Consider the following 26,030-nt stretch of genomic DNA (forward strand, 5'->3'; position numbering starts at 1 on the left):
CTCTCGTTAATTCTATGGAAATGGTGCTTAGGTGGTTATAATTGGTTTCTCGCGACGCTACAGTCTAAATTTGCCTACGGGAGCAGACTGGTTGCATCGCAAACTGTTTGGCGCCTGGTGCGGTTCCTGTTTTTGGCCTCTCTCGCTATTGACCGGCCTTGTTACGCTTGAGCGCGAGTGTAACGAGGCCAGAAGATCGTGCCCTATGTCTATGAGGGCAACAGAAAGGCAACAGAAAGGTAACACCAAATCACCTGCTTTCCTTTCATCATACAGATTACAACACAGGAAGAGGCCATTTAGCCTAGTGCATCGTTCCCAATGCTAGCTCTTCAAACAAAGCTGTTGGGGACAATTTTCAACTGCCAGCTGCCCACTTCTTGCCTGAAAAGCAGGTGACAGTTGGAAATCAGGCCCACCTGATATAATTTCCAAATGAGCCGGTACGGGTGCCCTCAGTGGACTCAACAAGCAGGCGGCTTATTAAATGAGCAGGATCTTTCGGCCCTGATGGGAGCAATTAAATGGGAGCAAGTGGAGGGTTGTTATATTTTCTTTGTTGCCACAAAAAGAAAAGGTACGAAGGTGCCTAGACTCTGGAACCTTGTAAACCACAATGAGAGGTTTATTAAGCGTGTGCTCATACAATTAAAGATGGTGATCTATCCAAAGCCCGCGCACTCTGCTGACGTCACTACACATCATGTGACACATAACATATGCAGGAATTAGCATTGATACAACAGATCCCCTTATGTATTATTTCTATACATATATACAATTCAATAAGACAGTCTCTACGGTGGATGCCTATCCTTTTTGATAGAATTTGGCATTCTTGAACTTGGCTCCGACATACTTTGGATGTGTCCTCATTCCTTTCTGTAGATGGTACTTCATGAGTAGTTATTTCAGTATCTGGCTTTGGAAGTCCTCCCAAACAGGATCTGAACTTGTCATTGTCTCTGGTCTCTGTTCCAATGTATTGCTCTCTCAAATTTCCAAGAGTAATACCCTGTGAGAAGTTTCTTTAAACTCACTTCATGCAGCAAGTAATTGATCAGCATGACAATGCCAAACTCTTTCACCATCACGTTTCAAATGCAAACTGGAGGATTGGTACCTCACCTTCTGATTAGGCAGGTTACAAACTCAACAATGAGTTCAACAACTTCAGACTGTAAATTCTCTCCTCCACCTTCAATTCATTTTTATTTCTCTCAGTTTATTTTCATTTCTTCCACTGATTAATTTTTCCACCCCCCCTTTTTATATCGCTCCCATCTTGTTTTTCCCTTACCACCGTCTCCCCTTCCTCCACCCTACCCCTTTAGGCCATCTGTTTCAGGTTATCCTTTGACACTGTTTTCCTTTGTCCTGCCATTAACACATTCTGAACTCTGCATGTGCCACTATCAGCACCCTTCTTAGCCATGGTGGCCACCATTTACATTCTCTTTGTCTTTTTGTCCACAACATCTTTGTCAATCTCTACCCAGCCTCCACCTATCGCTGGCCCTTTATCCAATCCCCACTATCCTCCCCTCCATGCCCCCCCCCCCCCTACTACAACATGAATCACATTCCATTTCCAGTTATCTCTAGCTCTGATGAAGAGTCACCTGCACTCGAAACATTAGCTTTGTTCTCTCTCCACAGATGTTGTCAGAACTGCTGAGATTTTCCAGCATTTTGTGTTATTGCAGTTGATTTTCTTGTACTGCAGTGTGAGCGTTGAAGAGCCAGCAGAGCCAGAATATCCTGCCAGATCGATGATCATGCTAAGCGGTTCCATTGTAACATTAATAAAGAGTTGATGTAAACAAATCTCTCTGCTAGCATTAAGTAAGCTACAAATAAAATGTGAAATGTTCCGATGCAGGACTTCAGATCATTTGGAACCAAGCTTTGATTCTCAGACTGCAGCTAAAGTGCTCTCAGATCACAAGCTCCAGTCACTGAATCACTGAATTGTTGCAACTCAGAAGGAGGCTATTCGGCCCATCGTGTATGCACCAGTTCTCCGAATAAGCATTTCACTGAGTGCCATTCTGCCTTCTGCTCGTAACCCTGCACATTGTTTCTTTTTTTTTCCTGAAAAACATTTTATTGGAGGCATTTTCAAATATATACATAATTAAGAAGAAAAACACAAAAGCCAACCGCGGCAACAGCAAACAGCCAAAAAATCCTGTGGTGGTATGATTAACATAGCTGCCTGCCATTGGTGCAGAACACCGGCTTATCATTGGCCCTGGTCGGTCATGTGCTTCTCGACCGATTGGTTGAGACCAGTCATGTGACGGCTCCCCGATTGGTCGAGAGGCTGAGTTAACCCCGCCTCCAGGGCGGGGTATAAATACCCAGCACTCCCGGCAGTCGTCCATTTACTGTAGTCGACCGCAGGGCTAACATCTAGCTGATTAAAGCCATACTTTCATACAGCAACTCGTCTCACGTTCAATTGATGGTACATCACATCCCTACGCACCCTCTGACATCCCTCCCCCCACTCTTCCTGCTGCCACACCGCGCCTGCTCACCTTCTTTTAACTTTTTCCCCAGTCCCTCTCAAGCCTAAACAAAAAGAGAGACCACCCCCGCTAATGACTCAAGGCTCCTTAAAGAAGTCGATGAATAGGTTCCACTTCGAGGTGATCCCCTCCTCTGCCCCCCCTCTTTCCCCCCCCCCCCCCAACACAATGGCGAACTTGGTTTTATCTAAGTGCAGGAACCCCGCCAAATCACTCACCCATACCCCTGCGGCTCCCATCTCGCCAGCACAACAAAATCTGTCTCCAGGCTATCAGGGAGGCAAAGGCCTCTCTCCCCACCTGCACTCCCGGATCCTCCGCCACTCCAAATACTGCCACCTCCGGACTCAGAGCTACCGTTACCCCCAAATCCTTTGATATTATATCTGCAAATCCCACCCAAAACCCCCTCAACCTTGGACACACCCAAAACATGTGGACATGGTTCGCCAGCCTCCAACAATTAAATCCCCAAAGTATTCGATCGTCAACTGCTGCCCCACCCCCAGAACCTCGCATCCGGGGCAGAACTATGATTGTCGCAAATTGGCTCCCACAGGGACATGCCTTCCAGTCTATAATGCTGCCGGCATTGCTTCCACACTGGTACAATACACAGCCTGCGCCAGAAGAAGAGCGAAGCTCCTTTGTTTCTGTAAAAAATATTGAGGATATTTTGTTTTACATTTAGACTACCCAATTCATTTTTTCCAATTAAGGGGCAATTTAGTGTGGCCAATCCACCTACCCTGCACATCTTTGGGTTGTGGGGCAAAACCACGCAAACACGGGGAGAATTTGCAAATTCCACACAGACAGTGACCCAGAGCCGGGATCGAACCTGGGATCTCGGTGTAGTGAGGTAGCAGTGCTAACCGCTGCGCCACCGTGCTGCCCCAAAAATATTGCGCATAATTGGTTTGTAAATCCTTTTAAAAAGGTGGAAAATAGGGCCAGTTTCTTTAAACTTGGAAGGTGGGGCCAGTTTCTTTCGTCTTCAGCCAATTGCCAATTATTTACATTTATGGAGATAAAAAGGTCAAACAGTCAATACTGAAAACGTAAAATGAAAATCGAGGACGCCCAGAAATAAGCAGATGATCTGTAGGCACTTGAAAAAAACAATATTTGGGGCAGAAGGAATTAATGTAAATGAAGAGACTTCAGCATGTAAACTAGAACAATAATCCAGTGAAGCACGGAGGTAGCGCTGTCCTGATCTTCGGGTGAAATGTTAAATTTTGCCTCACGGGTAGATGTGACAGATCCTATGTCAGTATTTGGAAAAGTGCAGGGGACTTTTCCTGCACTCTCGCCCCCATCTCCAATATTTCAAATCTCTTCCTAAACCTAGTGGTGCACTCAGGCAGACGCTTGTCTGTTTCCATACTTGATTATTCCTGGAACAGATGATTAGTCTGGCTCCAGAGGCTTGTATAGCTTGAGGGACACCACTCTATAACAAGTGTGGCTGACCTGGAGTTTCTCCCTCTTTTACCGCCAACCAATGGTGTGTGGGAAGGTTGACACTGAACCTGTTTGGCCGTGTTATGAACGCACCTTCCTTGACCATCAAGTCCTGTGGTGGGATTCGTACCTGGAGTTTCTGGCTCAGAAGCAGGATGCTACCCACAGCGCCACAAGACCTCGCCCCAGGTATCCTAGCCAATATTTATCCCATGTATAAAGCAGAGTATCTGGCCATCTGTTGCTTGTGGGATCTTGGTGTGTGCAGCTTAAAAATACAGTAATGGCAGTGCAGAGGGAGGCCACTTGACCCATTGCGTCTGTTTTGTATCTGCAAAACTCCCTTTACCTGAAACCCTTCAACTTTTTCCTCCACAGATAATGACAATTCCACTTTGAAAGCCATGACTGAATCAACTTCAACCACACTCTCAAGCAGCACATTCCAGATTCTAATCACTCACTGCATGAAAAAGATTTTCCTCGTGTTGCCTTTGTTTCTTTTGTCATATACCATTTAATTCAGTGTCTTCTAGTTCTCAGGCCTGTAATGTTCTTGTCGGATGGCCTGATTTATATTATAAGACCATGTGTAGCTAAGTCTATAAATGATTTATTAACATAAACTATGGATCAAATATATACAAAACAACAGGCCTCACGGTAGCATGGTGGTTAGCATCAATGCTTCACAGCTCCAGGGTCCCAGGTTCGATTCCCAGCTGGGTCACTGTCTGTGTGGAGTCAGCACGTCCTCCCCGTGTGTGCGTGGGTTTCCTCCGGGTGCTCCGGTTTCCTCCCACAGTCCAAAGATGTGCGGGTTAGGTGGATTGGCCATGCTAAATTGCCCGTAGTGTAAGGTTAATGGGGGGATTGTTGGGTTACGGGTATACGGGTTACGTGGGTTTAAGTAGGGTGATCATTGCTCGGCACAAGATCGAGGGCCGAAGGGCCTGTTCTGTACTGTTCTATGTTCTATGTTCTAACAGATGAATAATAGTATTAACTTGCACAAGCAACCTCTCTCTTCCAGCTCTCCAGGCAGTCTGAGGTCATCTGACTCTAAAGTTCACTTATATACTAATGAGACAGAAATGACTCTTCTGTAAACGTGATCTAAATACATAGGGTGGGATTCTCCACTTGCCGATGCTGATTTCGTAATCGGCGATCGGGTGGAGAATCCCTTTTTACAACCAAATCGGGGGCTGCGCTTGTTTCCGTATTCTCCGCCCCTCCAAATCCGTGTCATTGGGGAGTGTGCCGCACGCCATTGGGGTGGCCTCAGGACGTTACCTGAAGGCCCTCCCCTGATGCTCTGTCCCCGATGGGCTGAGTTCATGACGGCCAGGTTCACTTGTGCTCTCAGTTTTCGTGAACCTGGCGGGCGTCTGAGGACTGTGTCCAGCACTGCCACAGTTGGGGGGGCGGGCGGGTGCTGTGCCGCTGGACGGGGGTCTTCGGTGAGGGCTGGGGGGACGGGTGGGAGGGTGTCCGGGGGGGGGGGGGGGGGGGGGGGGGCACTATCTGACAGGTCGGGTCTGTGCGTGGCCGGCCTCATGTTGTACAGCACGACCGCTGCAGGTCATCGGCATGCGCATGTGTGGCCACAGACCCGGAAATTCTCCGACCCTTTATTTTGTGAAAGTTGTGTGTTTTACGTGGCGTGGCTTCTAGCCCCTCACCAGTCAGAGGGTCGGTGCTGGGGCCTTGCCCATTTTGTTCATCGTAGAACTGGACACTTCCTCCGGAAATAGCCCCAAAATCAAAGAATCTAACCCATAGCTTTCATAAATTTCATTCTTTCTGCGGATGCAATGTGCATCAATCTTCGAATTACTTCATTAAAATTTTTACTGTCTTCATCGTTTGCAAATTTAAACGTATTTAACATAACAATTGCTTTGGGCCTCGCCGCTGTTAAGAGCATCGCTACCTTAAACAAATCTGACTGATCTCCTAAATTTACTGCAGCAAGAAACAGATTAAATTGTTGATTAAACACACGCCAGTTGCTGTCCACATTACCATGAAATCTGAGACTCATTGGTGGCTCCATGTTGTTAATACTGGCAGTCTGCAAAATCTTCGAATCTCTGTCCACCTCGTGGCAGGTTGATAGTATTTTTTTCTCAATGTTTAATACCATCCAGCCGATTCCAGTGATGACTACATGCTTAGCAGTCGCACGCAAGTGGCTCTCCTCCCGTGGACCCGAAAAGCAGCCACTTACTAACATAATTCGCTAAAAAGATGCAGCAATCCATTCCCCAAACTTAATAGAACTGAGGAAGAAAGAAAGTGAGGGATCAGAAGCGAAAATGCCTGAAGGAAACCAAGCTAGAGGCAGAACAGACACCAGGAGCAGAAAGGGCCGGGGCGAACACACTCGGACGGGCCAACCGGTGCACGAGGCGGCGGAGCGGAATTTTCACCGAAACTAAAAGAGCAGGCCAAGCAGGAGCAAATTCCCCCTGTATCGGGAGGGGGGGATTGGAAGGCATCGTTCCCCAAGGCGCTGAGGGAGCACCAGCAGGAGATAAAAGTGGAGGTAAAAGCATACATTGAGGCCACGGTGAAGGCATCGGTGACCAAGACCCTGGCTCAAATACAGCTTGCCCTGAGCAGAGCAGAAAAGAGACTGGAAGCCCAAGAGGCGACTATCAAAGAGCAACTGACCAGAGCAATCGGATCGTGACACTGGAAAAAGAGGTAGCGAGGTTGGTCACGACGCAGTGGAGTCTGAAGGGCAAAGTGGAAGATCAAGAGAACCGCTCGAGAAGGCAAAACATACGGATTGTGGACCTACCGGAGGCAGGGACCGCATGGTATACATGGCCGAGATGCTGGGCAACTTAGTGGGGAGGGAAACTTTCCCCAACCCACCAGAAATGGACAGGGCACACCGGCCGCTGCACCCGAAACCCAAAGCCAGGGAACAACTGAGGGCAGTAACAGCCAAACTGCATCAGTACCAAGACCGGGAAAGAATCCTGCGCTGGGCCAGACAGACGAAGAACTGCCAATGGAAAGGACATGGTATTAGTATATACCAAGACATTGGGGTGGACCTGGCCAGGAAACAGGCTGAGTTTAACAGGCAAAGGCAGCCCTTTAGAAGAACGGCGTACGCTTTGGTATGCTGTACCCAGCGAAGCTCTGGGTCATACATCAAGGCAAAGAATATCTCTTCGCAGCCCCGGCTGAGGTAAACAAGTTTGTCGAGGAATGCGGGATGGAACACGGACAGCAGGGGAAGAAATAAGGTGCCCTTGGCAAGGAGCGACAGCACGCCGACGGGCCGATGAGGGGGGGTTGAGGCAACACCTCGCCTCCCCGCCCCCCCACAAAACACACCCTGAACAACAAAAGGCAAACCACTACCCAAAGGACCGCTTCAGGTGGGAAACCATAGCCTTGTATGAAAGAACCAGCACAGCAGAGAAGGGAAAGCAAAGTGGCAAGCGAGAGGAGTGCCGGATCAGACAGGGGAAAGAACGGGCAGTAACCATAGAGAATGGGCGAGGGAGAAGCAAGACAGTAACTCCCGGCAGGGGGCTCACCGCACTAGCAGGAAAGCTAGCACAGGGGTATGCAGCAGAGCAGGGACGCGGCGCGCCCTCAACAGGAGGGATGCCGCTAGGTGGGGGGGGTTGGGGGGGTGGGAGACCACACAACAAGGTCGGGCAGCAAACGGGGATATGAGCGGCGGAAAGAGGGACAAAAGAGGGGAAATTGGGAGAGGGGATAAGGGGGGAAGCGAGGGATCGGAGGGAGGCACAGGGAGGGAAGGAAAAATATGACTCGAACGAGAAAAGCAATAAGGCTACAAAGGGCCACAACCAGGGGCCCGGAGCAAGGAAGCACTGCAAGCAACCACTCAGTACGGTCTCTGGGCAAATGGAGACCCCGGGCTGCAGGGGCCTACCCACGTGGTGAATGCACAGTGGGCGGCCATGTTAGAACATAGAGAACATAGAACATAGAACAGTACAGCACAGAACAGGCCCTTCGGCCCTCAGTGTTGTGCCGAGCAATGATCACCCTACTCAAACCCACGTATCCACCCTATACCTGTAACCCAACAACCCCCCCCCCTTAACCTTACTTTTATTAGGACACTACGGGCAATTTAGCATGGCCAATCCACCTAACCCGCACATCTTTGGACTGTGGGAGGAAACCGGAGCACCCGGAGGAAACCCACACACACAGGGGGAGGACGTGCAGACTCCACACAGACAGTGACCCAGCTGGGAATCGAACCTGGGACCCTGGAGCTGTAAAGCATTTATGCTAATCACCATGCTACCCTGCTGCCCTGGGTGTCGCCCAGACAAAGGGAGGCCTCGGAGTGCAGGGCAGATCCAAATGGCGACGCACTGCTGGCGCCCATGTTGGATGCCCTCTGGACAAAGGGAAATCCCAGAGCGCAGGGACCCGACCACATGGGGAGAGCAGTGACAGTAACCATCTTAGATGGCCCCCTAACAAAGGGAAACCCCTGAGTGCAGGGGGACGTCCATCTGGTCAGTATGATTAATCCCACAGGAGCGGGGGATAGAAGCCCCCCACCAGGGTAGTCACCTGGGACGTAAGGGGACTCAACAGCCCAGTGAAAAGATCCAGAGTCTTCAGCCACCTAAGAAATATGAAAGCCGAGAAACGTACCTGAGAGAGCAGGACCGACTGCGGGTAAGAAAGGGCTGGGTGGGACAGACCTACCATTCCTGCTACAGGATGAGTGCCAGGGGGGTGGCAGTACTGATCAGCAAGAGGACGATGTTTAAGGCGACAAAGATGGTTATAGACCCATGGTGGAAATCCCCAACATAGCGACGCACCGACTAATCATGGGAGGGGACTTTAACTGTGTCCAGGACCGAAGGACAGACAGGTCCAACCCCAAAACAGGGAAGACCTCAAACATGGCAAAGGAACTTGGTCGTTTTGTGGAGTAGATGGGGCAGTGGACCCTTGGAGGTTCACCCACCCAGGGAATAAGGAGTTCTCCTTCTTCTCCCCAGCAAACAACGTATATAGCAGGATTGACTTCTTTGTGGTGGGGAAAACGGTCTTTCCAGGGCTGATCAAAACGGAATACTCCGCAATTGTAACCTCCGACCACGCTCCATATTATATGGATGTGAGGTTGGAACCAGCAGGGCCCAATGTCCCACATGGAGGTTGGTCACTGCCCTACTAGCTGACAAGCCTTTCAGCGAAAGGGTATTATAGGCATAGCGGAGTATACAGAGAAGAACCAAAACTGGGAGCACTCACCCTTCACGTTTTGGGAGGCGCTAAAGGCTGTGATTAGAGGGGAAATTAGCGCTTTCAAAGCGCAAAAAGATAGGGAGGAAAGGGAGGCTAGACAGCAGCTGGTCGACTCCATACTGGAGGTAGACCGTAAATACTCCTGGCGGAGAGGAAAAAGCTCCAAATGAACTTTAACCTGCTCTCCACCAGGAAAGCAGTGCACCAACTCTGCCAGGCACGGGGGACCCTATACGAACACGGAGATAAAGCCAGCCGCCTGCTGGCACACCAGCTGAGAAAGCAGGCAGCCACTAGAGAAATTGCATAAATCAGGGACAACAGAGGCACATTAGAAACAGACTCAGAAAAGGTCAACAAAACCTTTGAGACTTTCTGCCAAGGGCTGTACTCCTCGGAACCTCTAGCAGGGGAATTGGGGGTGAAACGGTGCCTCAATGGACTGGACATGCCAGTCATGGGAGAGGACAGAAAAGGGGGTTTGGAAGCACTACTAGAACTGTGAGAGATCATGGAGAGTATTAGCCCCATGCAGGCAGGTTCCCGGCGGACTTCTATAAAAGATTTGTGACAGCACTGGCCCCGCACCTGTGGGAGATGTTCACAGATTCACTGGCTAGGGGCACACTGCCACCCACGTTAGCACAGGTCTCAATCTCGCTGATACCTAAGAAAGACAAAGACCCAATGGAATGTGGGTAATACAGACCCATCTCACTACTAAACTCAGAAGCCAAAATACTGGCCAAAATCCTAGCCAAAAGGCTGGAGGACTGCGTTCCAGAGGTGGTCACAGAAGACCAGACGGACTTTGTCAAAGGTAGACAGCTAACATCGATGAACGTGATAATGACCCCATCCGGGATGAGAACACCAGAGGTGATCGTCTCCCTGGACGCAGAAAAGACCTTCGAAGAGTCGAGTGGAAGTACCTCATAGAGGCCCCATGGCGAGCATACGGACAAACAACACCAACTCCCAGTACTTCCAGCTGTACATGGGCACCAGGCAGAGTTGCCCACTGTCCCCACTGCTGTTTGCTCAAGCGATCGAATCACTAGCAATTGCTCTCAGAGCAGCAAAACATTGGAAGGGGATCCAAAGGTGAGGCAGAGGCAGCCTCGCTCTATGCAGATAACCTGCTCCTACATCTCGGACCCACAAAGCAGCATGGAAGGAATCATCGTACTCCTGAAAAAGTTTGGTGCCTCCTCAGGCTACAAATTCAACAGGAGCAAAAGCGAGATCTTCCCGGTGTATCCACAAGGGGGAGGGGCAGCACTGGTGGGACTGTCGTTGGTACAAGCCCGACACAAATTTGCGACCTGGGGATCCAAATAGCCCATGACTGGATGGGGATCCACAAATGGAACCTGACCAGTCTGACAGAGGAAGTCAAAAAGGACCTGCCAAGATGGAACACACTCCCACTCTCCCTCGCGGGAGAGTCCAGACGATCAAAATGAACGTATTACCCAGGTACCTCTTCCTACTTAGATCCATCCTGATCTATGTCCCCAAGGCTTTTTTCAAATCACTAGACAAACTAATCATGGCGTTCGTATGGGGAGGGGGGGGGGGGGGGGGGGGGGGGGGAGAGAATGCTCGGATATCAAAGAAGGTCCTATAGAAAACAAAAGTCCAGGGGAGGGCTAGCCATCCCAAACTTACAATCCTACCACTGGGCGGTGACAGCTGAATGAGTAAGGGGATGGATCAAGGAGCCAGAAGCCGAGTGGGTGAGCGCAGAGGAGGCTTCCTGCAGGGGGACCTCGCTTCGGGCCCTCGCCATGGCAGCACTCCCATCCTCACCCAAAAAACATTCCAGCAGCCCAGTGATGGTAGCAACCCTCCAGACCTGGAACCAACTAGGGCAGAAATTCGGCCTGACCAAAATGTCAGACAAAGCTCCCATCTGCAACAACTATAGGTTCTTACCAGCACTCATTGACGCCACCTTTAAAAGCAGAGACAGGATGGGGGGGACACTGACAGTCAGGGACCTATACATCAACGGCAGGGTCACAGCACTGGACGAACTGACGGAGAAATTTCAGCTAGCTAGGGAAAATGAACGAAGGTACTTGCAGCTTAAAAACTTCCTGTGGAAGGGGACAAGGAAATACCCACAACAGACACTAATGGAGGAGTTACTTGACGCAAACATCCTTGGTAAAGGAAGCTGTAGCGACCTGTACGAACGACTGGTAGAGAGGACTGACACCATATATACGCAACGAGGAAGAAATGGGAGGAAGGCCTGGGGCTCAAAATAGGGTAGGGACTCTGGAGTGAAGCACGCATAGGGTCAGCTCCACCTCCACGTATGCAAGACTCAACATAACGCAACTAAAGGTGGTACATAGAGCCCACTTAACAAGAACCCGAATGAGTACTTTCTTCCCGGAGGTGGAGGACAGATGTGAACGGTGCGAAGGGGGCCCGGCTAACCACGCCCACATGTTCTGGTCTTGCCCCAGACTTGCTGGGTTCTGGACAGCCTTCTTTGAGGCAATGTCCAAAGTGGTGTGGATGAGGGTGGATCCAGTGCCCGTAAGTGGCAGTCTTCGGGGTATCAGACCAGCCAGAACTATTCATGGGGAGGAGGGGGTCGCCTTGCCTTTGCCTCCCTGATCACCCGCCGTAGAATCCAGTTCTGCTGGTGGTCAGCAGCACCACCCAAAGCAGCAGACTGGCTGTCCGACCTATCAGAATCATTCCAAATGAACAAAATCAAATTCGCCATCCAAGGGTCGGACGACAGCTTCTGCACAGCATGGGAGCCATTCACCCAACTGTTCCAGGACCTGTTTGTGGCCAACAAACAGACTGATGAATAATCAAGTAGCCAAGAGCCAGGGGAAAGTAGCCAAAGCATGAGAAAAAAGAAGGAAGGAGGGAAAGACTGGGGGGGGGGGGGGGGGGGGAGGGGTTTGAGCAGTGCAAGGGGAGAGCACAGGAAACGACAACGACCATGGCAAAAACAGTAACAGAGAGTAAGAAAGTACAGGAGGAATAAACGACGAACGGCCGAAGCGAAGGCAAATGCACAACAACAACAACAGCGAAAATCAACCGGGAGAAGCAAGCAACATCAGGGCGCCACCCAGGCACGCACCCCCCACACCCAGATCCATTTTTGTATTACTGGTGTTGTGTGCACTCGCTTTGTTTTGGAAAAATAATGTATAAAATGTAAGAATACACACGACAGGCATATACTGTAATTGTCTCCCTAGTACCTCGATGGATATACACTTCCCCAGCCCCCCCTCCACACCATGTTTTTCTTTACTTGTTAATCACGTGATTTTGCGAACTATATGGCGTGGCTTTATTTATCACGTGGATACTATCTTCTCAGTTTTTTCTTTCTTTTTTGTGTACACCTGTAAATGTACTATGTTCGAAAACCCAATAAAAAACACTTATAAAAAAAAAAAATCCAGCCTACCATCAAGGCCTGGTATCAAGTAATGTTCTTGTCGGATGGCCTGATTTATATTACAAGAACACTTGTAGTTAAAGCTATAAATGATTTATTTGCATTAATTGTGGATCAAATATATATATATAGAACAACAGATAAATAACAGTATTGACATGCACAAGCAACCTCTCTCCCCAGCTCGGTAGTCAATCTGAGGTCACCTGGCTCTAACATTCACTTCTATACTAATGAGACTCCTAGTGGTCAGTCGGTGAATTATAACATAACCATGATATCACTACAAATCCTTCCACCAATGGCAGAGGTTACCTCCTACCTACTGTACCCAGACCCCTCATTATTTTGAACGCCTCCCATCAAATCATCTCTCAAACCACTTTTCTTTAAGGAGAATAGCCTCAGCTTCTTTCAGCTGAGCTCGTAAGTGAAGTTCCTCATTCGTGGAACTATTCTTGTAAATCTTTTCTTCACCCTCTCTGATGCTGTCACATCCTTTCAAACATGTGATGCCCAGAAGTGGGCACAATAATCCAGGTGTGGAAAAGCCAATGTTTCAGAAAGGTTAATATGAATAAAGCCGTGCATTAAAGCTGTTACCTGAATGCTCGTAGTATTCGGAATAAGGTAAATGAGTTGATGGTGCAAATCATCCTGAATGACTGTGATTTAGTGGCCATTACTGAAATATGGTTAAAGGATAGTCACGACTGGGAGTTAAATATCCAAGGGTATCGAACTATACGGAAGGATAGAGTGGATGGTAAGGGAGGTGGTGTAGCTCTGTTATTTAAGGATGACATCCGGGCAATAGTAAGGGATGGCATTAGTGCTGTGGAGGATAATGTTGAATCCATTTGGGTGGAAATCGGGAATAGTAAGGTGAAAAAGTCACTGATAGGAGTAATCTATAGGCCACCAAATAGTAACGTTATGGTGGGGCAGGCAATAAACAAAGAAATAACGGATGCATGTAGAAATGTTACAGCAGTTATCATGGGGGATTTTAATCTACATGTCAATTGGTTTAACCAGGTCGGTCAAGGCAGCCTTGAGGAGGAATTTATGGAATGTATCCACGACAGTTTCCTAGAACAGTATGTAATGGAACCTACAAGGGAACAAACAGTCCTAGATCTGGTCATGTGTAATGAGACAGGATTGATTAATGATCTCATAGTTAGGGATCCTCTCGGAAGGAGCGATCACAATATGGTGCAATTTAAAATACAGGTGGAGGGTGAGAAGGTAAAATCAAACACTAGTGTTTTGTGCTTAAAGAAAGGAGATTACAATGGGATGAGAGAAGAGCTAGCTACGGTAGACTGGGAGCAAAGACTTTATGGTGAAACAGTTGAGGAACAGTGGAGAACCTTCCAAGCAATTTTTCACAGTGCTCAGCAAAGATTTATACCAACAAAAAGGAAGGATGGTAGAAAGAGGGAAAATCGACCGTGGATGTCCAAAGAAATAAGGGAGATTATCAAATTGAAGGAAAAAGCATACAAAGTAGCAAAGATTAGTGGGAGACTAGAGGACTGGGAAATCTTTAGGGGGCAACAGAAAGCTACAAAAAAAGCTAAAAAGAAGAATAAGATAGATTATGAGAGTAAACTTGCTCAGAATCTAAAAACAGATAGTAAAAGCTTCTACAAATATATAAAACAAAAAAACAGTGGCTAAGGTAAATATTGGTCCTTTAGAGGATGAGAAGGGAGATTTAATAATGGGCGATGAGGAAATGGCTGAGGAACTGAACACGTTTTTTGGGTCGGTCTTCAAATAACATGCCAGTGACTGATGGAAATAAGGTCACTCAGGTGAGGACCTTGAGAGGATTGTTATCACTAAGGAGGTAGTGATGGGCAGGCTAATGGGGATAAAGGTAGACAGGTCTACTGGCCCTGATGGAATGCATCCCAGAGTGCTAAAAGAGATGGCTAGGGAAATTGCAAATACACTAGTGATAATTTACCTAAATTCCCTGGACTCTGGGGTGGTCCCGGCGGATTAGAAATTAGCAAACATGACACCACTGTTTAAAAAAGGAGGTAGGCAGAAAGTGGGTAATTATAGGCCTGTTAGCTGAACTTTGGTAGTAGAAAAGATGCTGGAATCTATCATCAAGGAAGAAATAGCAAGGCATCTGGATGGAAATTGTTCCATTGGGCAGATGCAGCATGGGTTCATAAAGGGCAGGTCGTGCCTAACTAATTTAGTGGAATTTTTTGAGAACATTACCAGTGCGGTAGATAACAGGGAGCCAATGTATGTGGTATATGAATTTCCAGAAAGCTTTTGACAAGGTGCCACAGAAAAGGTTCCTGCTTAAGATATAGATGAATGGCATTAAGGGTAAAATAGTAGCATGGATAGAGGATTGGTTAATTAATAGAAAGCAAAGAGTGGGGGTTAATGGGTGTTTCTCTGGTTGGCAATCAGTAGCTAGTGGTGTCCCTCAAGGATCAGTGTTGGGGCCATAATTGTTCACAATTTACATCGATGATTTGGAGTTGGAGACCAAGGGCAATGTGTCCAAGTTTGCAGACAACACTAAGATGAGTGGTAAAGCAAAAAGTGCAGAGGATACAGGACGTCTGCAGAGGGATTTGAATAGGTTAAGTGAATGGGCTAGGGTCTGGCAGATGGAATACAATGTTGACAAATGTGAGGTTATCCATTTTGGTCGGAATAACAGTAAAAGGGATTATTATTTAAAAGATAAAATATTAAAACATGCTGCTGTGCAGAGAGACCTGGGTGTGCTAGTGCATGAGTCGCAAAAAGTTGTTTACAGGTGCAACAGGTGATTAAGAGGGCAAGTGGAGTTTTGCCCTTCATTGCTAGAGGGATAGAATTTAAGACTAGGGAGGTTATTCTGCAATTGTATAAGGTGTTAGTGAGGCCACCTCTGGAGTATTGTGTTCAGTTTTGGTCTCCTTACCTGAGAAAGGACATACTGTCGCTGGAGGGTGTGCAGAGGAGATTCTCTAGGTTAATCCCAGAGCTGAAGGGGTTTGTTTACGAGGAGAGGTTGAGTAAACTGGGACTGTACTCATTGCAATTTAGAAGGATGTGGGGGTGGGGGGGGGGGGGTGGGGGGATCTTATTGAAACATATAAAATTATGAAGGGAATAGATGTGATAGATGTAGGCAGGTTGTTTCCACTGGCGGGTGAAAGCAGAACTAGGGGGCATAGCCTCAAAATAAGGGGAAGTAGATTTAGGACTGATCTTAGGAGGAACTTCTTTACCCAAAGTGTTGTGAATCCATGGAATTTCTTGCCCAGTGAAGCAGTTGAAGCTCCTTCACGAAATTTTTTTAAGATAAAGATAGATAGTTTTTTGAAGAATAAAGGGATTAAGGGTTATGGTATTCGGGCCAGAAAGTGGAGCTGAGTCCACAAAAGATCAGCCATGAACACATTGAATGGTGGAGCAGGCTCGAGGGGCCATATGGCCTATTCCTGCTCCTAGTTCTTATGTTCTTACGTTAATTAGAACTGCTTTCTTTTGTGCTCTGTGGACTGGATTTTCCTCTTGGGAATGTTTTGCCCTATTGCAGGTCCAAAACTGCACTCCCAATTGATGTACGACTTTTCCCAGAATTCTTTTCTTTTCCTGCAGAGTTTGGGTTTGCAGTGCAGTTTGCGAACTGTGAACTAGTACAGGGGAAGTGTGCGTGCGTAGGCCCAGTTCAGTTCTCAGTGACAGCTGCACCAGACCTAACATTTTTAAAGACCCTTTAAAGCTCATCCATCTCTCCTCTCACCCACACATCTGCCACCCCATGCCCTCTCCATGCATCCTTATGTATCCCCCATGGCGACTTGTCAGTATCCACCTTGTACAGGCTTCAGATTCCATGCAATATCTATGCAAAAATATTTGACATTACTTGAGGGGAAAATAAACCTCTCGCCCTCCAATAAAAGCCTCCACACAATACATTATCATTAATACCGAGAAGAAAACGCATTCTGCCATGTGAATAAAGCCATGCATTAAAGCTGTTACGCTGCTATTAGCCTATGTGAACAAACAGAAACCACATTAAAGGCGCGATCTGTTATTACATCCTCATAAAACTTCAATTTGTCCTCAGATGAAGGGAACACCAGCTGTGCTGAAACTCCTTTATACTTGAAGCTCAGCCAAGCATTCATAAAGACCACAGCTGTCCAAAATATAGTCCAGTCTCTGAGATGGAAAGAACAGAATGTGCTCATGTCAATTTCAAACAAGCTTATCTCTCAATCAATGGAAAGGAGCAGGTGGTTATATTTTTTTCAAGTATCTAAGGGCATTTTTAATATGAGCCAGGGCCGTCATTCCATTTAAATCACAATTCAAACTATGACAGCACATCTGGCAGGACATTTGTAACATTTTTCACTGCATTATGCTACTTACTCCATAGTTTTTATATACCATGATATCTACAAATCATAGAAACAAAATGTGCCCTGTTATGCCCTGAGGCTCTGGTGATATATTTATATTATATCCCAGATATGACAAGTGACAGAATTTCTTTTTCATTTTAAGATATTTTGATATATTTGGTTCAATCAAAGTTTGTGCTCTGAACTCAGGTCCTTTCTTTAATTACCACATTGCAACTTAAAAAGCATAAATATTTGCATCAGATAATTTAAAGCCTGTAATTATTCAAAAGCAAAAATAAATCGAAGATTCAGTTAGGTATTAATCATTCACTGATCTACTTCTCTTTTGTTTAGGATACATCTGGCCATTACCTGCCAAACTGTGTCCCATATGGATTTATTTTGATGTGCTGTTCTCAACTGCATCCATCATGCACTTGTGCGCAATATCGTTGGATCGGTACATTGCGATCCGGAATCCCATCCATCACAGTCGCTGCAACTCAAGAACTAAAGCGTTCATGAAAATAATTGCTGTTTGGACAATATCTGTCGGTGAGTGCACAATATGTCATTACCCAGTGCAAGATTATGATTCTGTCTTTTTTGTCTCCGCTTCGCCCCCTCCTCTTTCCTGAATAATGAAATCTATGATGTAGAATAATTACAGCCTCTAATTTGAAAAAAAATATGACAATGGTTAATAAGCAGTTTGATGATAATATGAGACTAACTATGCCTTTGAGAATGGTAATCAGTTTGATAATGGTGTACTACAGAGGCAGATATAAACAGCGGCCTATTTTAAGATGGGACATTATATAATATTCAAAGATAAGCCAGTACTGGAAGACACAGAGCTAAAAGGAAAGGAAGAAACTCATCAACATTTTACCCTAAAGGAAGGTTTGGTGTGATGGGTTAGCACGTTTCCCTTTCGTCTCTGTCATTGCTTTGGTGTCCAGCTCAAACAGAGAGATGAAATTGACCGCTCTGCGAGTGAAAGAATAGAAGTGTTTTGGCATTCTTGCAGCATCTTTCACACAGCCCATAGCACTTTACAGCCAATGAAGTACTTTTTAATGGGTATTCACCATTGTAATGTAGGAAGCTCAGCAACCAATTTACACACTGTAAACTACCACAAACAAGATTAATCTTCTGTAGAAATGTTGGTTGAAGGCTAAATGTAGGCAACTCTCCTGTTGCTTTTCAAAAAGTGCGGTGGAACATTTCAGGTCTTCCTAAGACAGCAGCCGATTCCTCAGTTTAATGTCCCGTTGAAAAAGCACCACCTCAATACCACATTGGTGGGGAGGCCCTTGAGTGAAAATTTCCACAATTTTCTGACTCCTCCTGCACCCCCATACACCACGGTGGGCAACCCCAGCCCAACCACACATGTGCAAAAAATGTCAGTTGGGCACTTTGGCAATGCCAACCTGGAACTGCCCCTGCCATCTGAGCACTGCCAGAGTGCCAGGCTAGTCCTGTCAAGGTGACAGACTGGCATTGCCAGTGTACCCAGGTGGCACCAGCAGTGCCAGGGCAGCATCCTGCCAAACAGCATGCAGCTGGGAGCCTCCAATCCCCTTGGAGAACCCCATGAGTGCCGTACCGTCTGGTTCCCATTTGTGGGGACCAGTACCAAACGGCACTCGCCTGAGATCCCCAAGGCAAAGGGATTGAAACCAAAATCCTCAGGTACCTTGGGAATCTGCACATTAGAGTGAAGCTTACTGCCTCACTCTAATATGCAGATTTTCCAAAATCTGATCCCGCCCATTGTGGGCAGGATTCCCCTTGCAACGTCTCACGAGGTCGCAATGAATCTCGCGAGGCGTTGCGAGCCGAGTAGATCCCGGGAACGGGGTCTCCCGACTTTCAACAGCCATACTGCACCGCAGTGAACTGCTTTTCCGGCACAACGTGGCTGGAAGATTACACCCATAGTCTTTAGCATGGTGACAAGTCCAAAGGTGCTTCGCAGGAACATAATCAGACAAAGATTGATGCTGTGCCTAAGAAAGCAATATTGGGATTGGTAAGTAAAATCTTTGCAAAAGATGTAAGTTTTTAGTGGAGAGAAATTTCCAGGTTAATTTCCACATGGTGTGTGTGCGTCAGGATTCCTGCAGGCTCCTGACACACATCTCCCAACATGCATCACAGCTCTGATGATACAGAAGATTTGGACTACTTTCATTGGTAACAAGGCAGCTCAGTTACTCGCACTCGTGCTCCCTGGCTCAGTAGGTTGCAGGTTCAAGTCCCACTCCCGGACTTCAGCACAAAAATCAAAGTTAACACTCCTGTGCAATATTGAGGGAGTGCTGCACAGTTGGAAACGTGCCTTTAAATTTAGATATTAACCCAAGACTAGCTGGATTTCTCCAGCTACTGGGATTCTGTTTTCCCACTGGTAATGCTCCCTGTCCATGGGTTTCCCGGCGGCATAGGTGGCTTCAATGGGAAATTCCATTGACAAGCGGCGGAAGAGAAAATCCTGCCAACAGCGAACAGCATGCTGCCGAGAAACACAAGGCTGGGGGACTGGAGAATCTCACCCTCTGTCTGGCCTCGATGTGAAAGATCCTATGGTATCATTTGAAGAAGAGATGCCATGTTTAATTGTACAGCGTTATCCAAATATCATCAATTACTAATTTATAGAAAACCTATTTATTTATGTTATAAAACACCCCATTTCCTGCCCATCTCCACATAATGAAATCTCAGTTAAAAGGTCAAGATATGTACATTTGTTCACAGACGAACGTTTCAGCAACCTGGCTCTTTCCATGCTCAGTGTCTGATTTAATTTTTTCCATAGTTTTACCTGTTAACCTACACTGCTCAATTACCACAATATATCTAGTAAACACAGCTCAGCTGTGGAAGCTGGCGGCCTTTTTAACAGTTATAGAAAAGAGAGACTTGCATTTATATAGCGCCTTTCGCAACTACATTATGTCCAAAAGTGCTTTACAGGCAATTGAATGTGTCCAACCTCTTCCCAAGATTTTACATGTCTCAGTCCAGAAACTCCATATTACCTGAATCCAGAAACACCGTATTATCTCAATCCAGAAACCCCATTGTCTCAATCCAGGAATTCCACGTTGTTTGAATACAGAAAATACACAATGTCTCAATCTAGAGTATTCACATTGTCTCAATTCAGAAACTTGACATTCTCAATCCAGAAACTCCACATCGTACCAATCCAGAAAATCCACTTGATCTCAATCCAGATACTCCACATTATCTCAATTCAGAAACTCCACATTATCTGAATCCAGAGAATCCACATTGTCTCGAATCTGAAACCCCACATTATCTCAATTCAGAAATTCCACATTATTTGAATCCAGAAGCTCCACATCATCTCAATCTAGAAAATCCACATTATCTCAATTCAAAAACTCCACTTTATCTCAACACAGAAACTCCACATTATCTCAATGCAGAAACTCCACATTATTTGAATCCAGAAAATCCACATTGTCTGAATCCAAAATCTCCACATTATCTCAATTCAGAAACTCCACATGATCTCAATTCAGAAACTCCATATTATCTGAATCCAGAAAATCCACCTTCTCTGAATCTACAAGCTCCACATCGTCTCAATCTAGAAAATACACATGATCTCAATTCAGAAACTCCACATTATCGAATCATGCCTATGGTAGTATAGAATTGTGTTCCTGGACTAGTAATCCAGTGTCTTGGGCTATTGATTCAGAGATGTGAGTTCAAATACCACCTGGCAGCTGATTAATTGCAAGTACATCTATTAAATATAATCTGGAATAAAAGGCTGGTGTCAACCATGTGACCATAAAATGGCTGATCGTAAAAACCCAACTGGTTCATGAATGACTTTTACAGAAGGAACTCTACTATTCTGGCCTATATGTGATCCCAGTTCCACAGTAAAGTGGTTGATCATTACCTGGCCTCTGAAATGAATCAGTAAACTATTCAGTTGTGTCAAATTCCCACAAAAAAAATACAAATAAAGCTGGATGGTATACTCAGTATTGATCAATTTACCTGCCAAGGCCAACTCCCTCGGGTGCCCGATGGCCCCTGGGCCTCTAAATGGATCGGGGATGCAAACGGACCGACCATCTGACGCCCCTGGACACCTGGCGCTGCCATTCCTGTAGGCCCACCCTGGTATCAACAAGGGTCTGCAGGTGTGATGAATGTTATCAGTAGCTGATATAATGGTACCTTACCTTTAATACATTGGCCCTTTAAGACCGGGCTTGGAACCCTGGGGGACTTCGCCTCTGGCTCCGCCCCCAGGAAACGGTATATAAGTTAAGGCTCACTCAGGCAACATGTGATGAGCACACTTCTCGGCTGCTGTACAGTTCTCAGATGATTAAAGCCTTTGAATCATCTATCTTCTCTCCTGTGTCATGATTGAGGGTATCTCAGCAGGTTTGCAGCCATGGAGTTCAGGGAGTTGGCCATCCCTGTCTGTGTCTGGGTGATGCCGGCCAGCACCTGGGCAATGGCGCCGATGCCCTCAGCCATGGCCTGCTGAGACTAGGCCACTGCCTGCAGAAACTGGGCCATTGCCTGCTGAGACTGGGCCATGGCCTGCTGAGACTGGGCCATGGCCTGCTGAGACTGGGCCATGGCCTGCTGAGACTGGGCCATTACCTGCTGGGACTGCGCCATGGCCTGCTGGGATGGTCCATGGTCCCCTGGAGTGGTGGTTATTGTCCATCCGTCCCATGTGTCAGTGTCGTGTACGTCAGTGTCGTATGCGTCAGTGTTCTGGATAAGTGTGTATGGGTAGGTGTGTCCTGGGTAGGGGTGTCCTGGGTAGGTGTGTCCTGGGTAGGTGTGTCCTGGGTAGGGGTGTCCTGGGTAGGAGTGTCCTGGGTAGGGGTGTCCTGGGTAGGGCTGTCCTGGGTAGGGCTGTCCTGGGTAGGTGTGTCATAGATCATAGATCATAGAATTTACAGTGCAGAAGGAGGCCATTCGGCAAATCGAGTCTGCACCGGCTCCTGGAAAGAGCACCCTACCCAAGGTTAACACTTCCACCCTATCCCCATAACCCAGAAACCCCACCCAACACTAAGGGCAATTTTGGACACTAAGGGCAATTTATCATGGCCAATCCACCTAACCTGCACATCTTTGGACTGTGGGAGGAAACCGGAGCACCCGGAGGAAACCCACACACACACGGGGAGGATTTGCAGACTCCGCACAGACAGTGACCCAAGCCGGAATCGAACCTGGGACCCTGGAGCTGTGAAGCGATTGTTCTATCCACAATGCTACCGTGCTGTCCTCGGTATGGGGGTACTGGGTAGGTGTGTCCTGGGTAGGGGTGTCTTGGGTCGGCTGCGACGGGGGCCTGTTCCTGTCACTGCCCCCCTTGTCGCTGGGTCTGGCCCGCCTGCGTCGTCGCACCCGCACGAGATGGGGGCATCGTATGCCTGATGGGCCGGGTCTGTCCCTGGCTCGTGGCCGCCCTGGATTGTCCTGCGGATGGTTGGCATCCGCGGGGACGGGAGTGTTGACGTTTGGTCCTGCAATACACAATACAGCATGCATGGTTAGACACGCACACGAGGATCAGGGGCAAGGGTGATATGGGGGAAGGAGGATATGGGGGAAGGAGAATATGGGGGATATGGGAGATATGGGGGAAGGGGCATATGGGGGAAGGGGGATATGGGGGAAGGGGGATATGGGGGATATGAGGGAAGGGGGATATGGGGGAAGGAGGATATGGGGGAAGGAGAATATGGGGGATATGGGAGATATGGGGGAAGGGGCATATGGGGGAAGGGGATATGGGGGAAGGGGGATATGGGGGAAGGAGAATATGGGGGAAGGGGCATATGGGGGAAGGGGCATATGGGGGAAGGAGCATATGGGGAAGGGGCATATGGGGGATATGGGGGAAGGGGGATATGGGGGAAGGGGAAAAGGGGGGCAGGCCGTGGGGGGTCTCACTTGGTGGTGCGCCCCCGACCTCTGCATCCCCAACGTTCCGGTCCTCGGGTCTGCCAGCGAGTTCCAGGGCCCTCTCCTCATGGATGGTGAGTGCTCGCAGTTCAGGTGGACTCCCTCTGGTCCTTTCATGCTCCTGGTTCTTGTGTGCCGCTTATCCTGTGGGGTGCGGGTGGGTGGCAGGGATAAAGGGCAACAGTGTTAGGTGGACATATACATGCGGACCAGCGGTTGTGTGTCTGTTGGCAGAGGTTCACAACCCATCCTGCCACTGCAGCCTTCATGGGTGGGTGCAGCCATGTCAGTTGCACCTAGGGCTGTGCCGCACTTCGGAGGTCGGGGGGGGGGGGGGGGGGGGGGGGATACTCACCCTGGCTGCCCTGACTAGGTCATTGACCTTCTTGTAGCACTGGGCGCCTGTCCTTGCTGTTCCAACCACAGCGCTGACAGCCTCTGCCACCTCCCTCCACAGGCGCTGGCTGAGGCCTAGTGCGACCCTACGGCCGTGTCCGGGGTACAGGGCGTCCCTCGTCTGCTCCACTGCGTTCAGGAGCGCCTCAATGTCCCGTTCCTGGAACCTCGGCGATGCGCGGCGGGCATCCATTTTGACGGGTCTCCGGGGGGGGGTGTCTTTTGTGCTATGACACCACGCGTCTGTGACAGGTGACGCCGTCATGAATGGTGTCACGCCGCTGCTAGCCCATTCCGGGCAGGAGAATTTCCGACGTTGCGAGGGGCCCGACGCCAGAGTGATTTGCGCCGTTTTTGGCGCCGGATTCCGGCCGTCGCGCCGATTATCGGAAAATCCCGCTCCATAGTTCGCTCAGACACTCACAGCTAATACCTCCGATACTGCCACTGCACATAATTTAGAGGCTAACTCACAAACTGTTATGTAATGAAGCACCAGATATAAGGAGGCTGCAAGCAGGGCAGGGAACAAGATTTGCATCTCCGAGCAAACCCCTGCAGCGAACCCCTCAAGACGAATTTAATTTTCTCAAGTCTGAGAAACCCTGCCATGTCGCTAACCCACACCCCCGACTTCGGGGGTTCCGAGTCCCTCCGTCCTAGTAAGATCCGTCTCCAGGCCACCAGGGAGGCAAAGGCCAGGATGTCGGCCTCTCACCCTCTGGGCTCCCGGGTTTTCCTGCACACCAAAGATCGCCACCTTTGGACTCGGCACCACCCTCACTTGTAAGATCTCTGACATGATATCAGCAAATCCCTGCCAGAAACCCCTCAGCCTCGGACACACCCAAAACATATGGACAAAGTTAACAGGACCGCCCGCACAGCGCCCACACATATCCTCCACCTCCTCAAAGACCCTGCTCATTTGGGCAACAGTTATGTGTGCCCTTTGGACCACCTTAAACTGTATCAGGCTGAGCCTGGCGCACGACAAGGATGCATTAACTCTCTTCAGGGCCTCCTCCCATAACCCGGCCTCCAACTCCCCACACAGCTCTTCTTCCCACTTTCCCTTCAGCTCCCCTATCAGGGCTCCCTCCCACCCCATCAGCTCGTTATGGATCTCTGAGACCTTCCCCTCTCCTACTCCTGTTCTCGACACCACCTTATCCTGTAGCCCCTGGGGCGGCAGGTACAGGTAGGTCGTAACCTGCCTCCGCACAAAATCCCTCACCTGCAGATACCAGAAGCCATTCCCACCTGGCAACTTAAGCTCCTCCTCCAGCTTCTCCAGTCTCGGGAAACCTTCATCAATGAAGAGATCCCCAAACCTCTCGATCCCTGCCTGCAGCCACCTCCGAAACCCCCCGTCCAGCCCCCCTGGAGCTAACCAGTGGTTATCACATATCGGTGCCCACACCACACACTAATCCCATGTGCTGCCTCCACTGTCCCCACACTCTCAGGGCTGCCAGTACTACCGGGCTTGTGGAGTACCGAGCTGGCGAGAATGGCAGATGTGCCGTTAACAATGCCCCCAAACCCTTGTCCTTACATGAGGCCGCCTCCACCCGCTCCCATATCGAGCCCTCCCCCACTACCCACTTCCTGACCATCACAATATTCGCCAGCCAGTCATAATTAATGAAATTCGGGAGACCATAGTTACCTTTCTCTGGTAGATCTTTCCTCAAACCCTGTGGTGATTTCATCCCTCAGGATTTGGAAGCAGTTTTGGCAGCACTTCAATTTTCTCTCACTGTTCTCACTTGCCTCGATATGTAACAACCACCTCTTTGTGCCCTCGGCCCTGGACTGATGCACAATCAATTGTACAAAGACTAAGGTTGGATGCAACTGTGGCTTTATTGCAGTAAGATGTTGTGGTGAATTATATTGTATGTTAATTCACACTGTATTGCATTGCATTATATTATGTCCTTGTGGGCTCTGTATGTGAGCCGTTGCGCTGCTCTGCCCATAGGGGGAGACGAGGAACTTGTACAGGGCTCCACCCTTGGCTCCGCCCATGGCTGCGCCCATGGCCCCTCCCACTACCACAAGTATCAAGTGCTGCAGCCATAAGCCTGCGCTCATAGAACATAGAACAGTACAGCACAGAACAGGCCCTTTGGCCCTCGATGTTGTGCCGAGCAACTATCACCCTACTCAAACCCACGTATCCACCCTATACCCGTAACCCAACAACCCTCCCCCCCCCCCCCCCTTAACCTTACTTATTAGGACACTACGGGCAATTTAGCATGGCCAATCCACCTAACCCACACATCTTTGGACTGTGGGAGGAAACCGGAGCACCCGGAGGAAACCCACGCACACACGGGGAGGACGTGCAGACTCCGCACAGACAGTGACCCAGCCGGGAATCGAACCTGGGACCCTGGAGCTGTGAAGCATTTATGCTAACCACCATGCTACCGTGCTGCTCTCAGTTCCTCTGGTCGCAGGCTGGCACAGTTGTAAGACTATTAAAACCACAGTTTACTTCCAATC

The 26,030-nt window shown here is 48.4% G+C and overlaps 1 protein-coding gene and 1 long non-coding RNA gene across 4 annotated transcripts in view; one reads left to right on the forward strand and one right to left on the reverse strand.

The window, feature by feature from the left end:
• The window catches only part of LOC119969268 (5-hydroxytryptamine receptor 2A-like), a 694,558-nt gene that overhangs the window by 578,333 nt on the left and 90,195 nt on the right, over nt 1–26,030 (forward strand). For all 3 annotated transcript variants that reach the window (XM_038802644.1, XM_038802645.1, XM_038802642.1), the window contains one exon: nt 17,469–17,669. In XM_038802644.1, the coding sequence (XP_038658572.1) occupies nt 17,469–17,669 (201 nt within the window). The remainder of the gene's footprint in view (nt 1–17,468; nt 17,670–26,030) is intronic.
• LOC119969269 lies at nt 603–20,260 on the reverse strand. Its single transcript, XR_005461323.1, has 3 exons — nt 20,171–20,260; nt 17,487–17,787; nt 603–2,094 (listed from the first exon to the last, which is right to left on the reverse strand). It is a non-coding gene; the product is annotated as an uncharacterized LOC119969269 (long non-coding RNA).

The sequence above is a fragment of the Scyliorhinus canicula genome, chromosome 7 (assembly GCF_902713615.1).
Source record: "Scyliorhinus canicula chromosome 7, sScyCan1.1, whole genome shotgun sequence".
Classification (NCBI taxonomy): domain Eukaryota; kingdom Metazoa; phylum Chordata; class Chondrichthyes; order Carcharhiniformes; family Scyliorhinidae; genus Scyliorhinus; species Scyliorhinus canicula.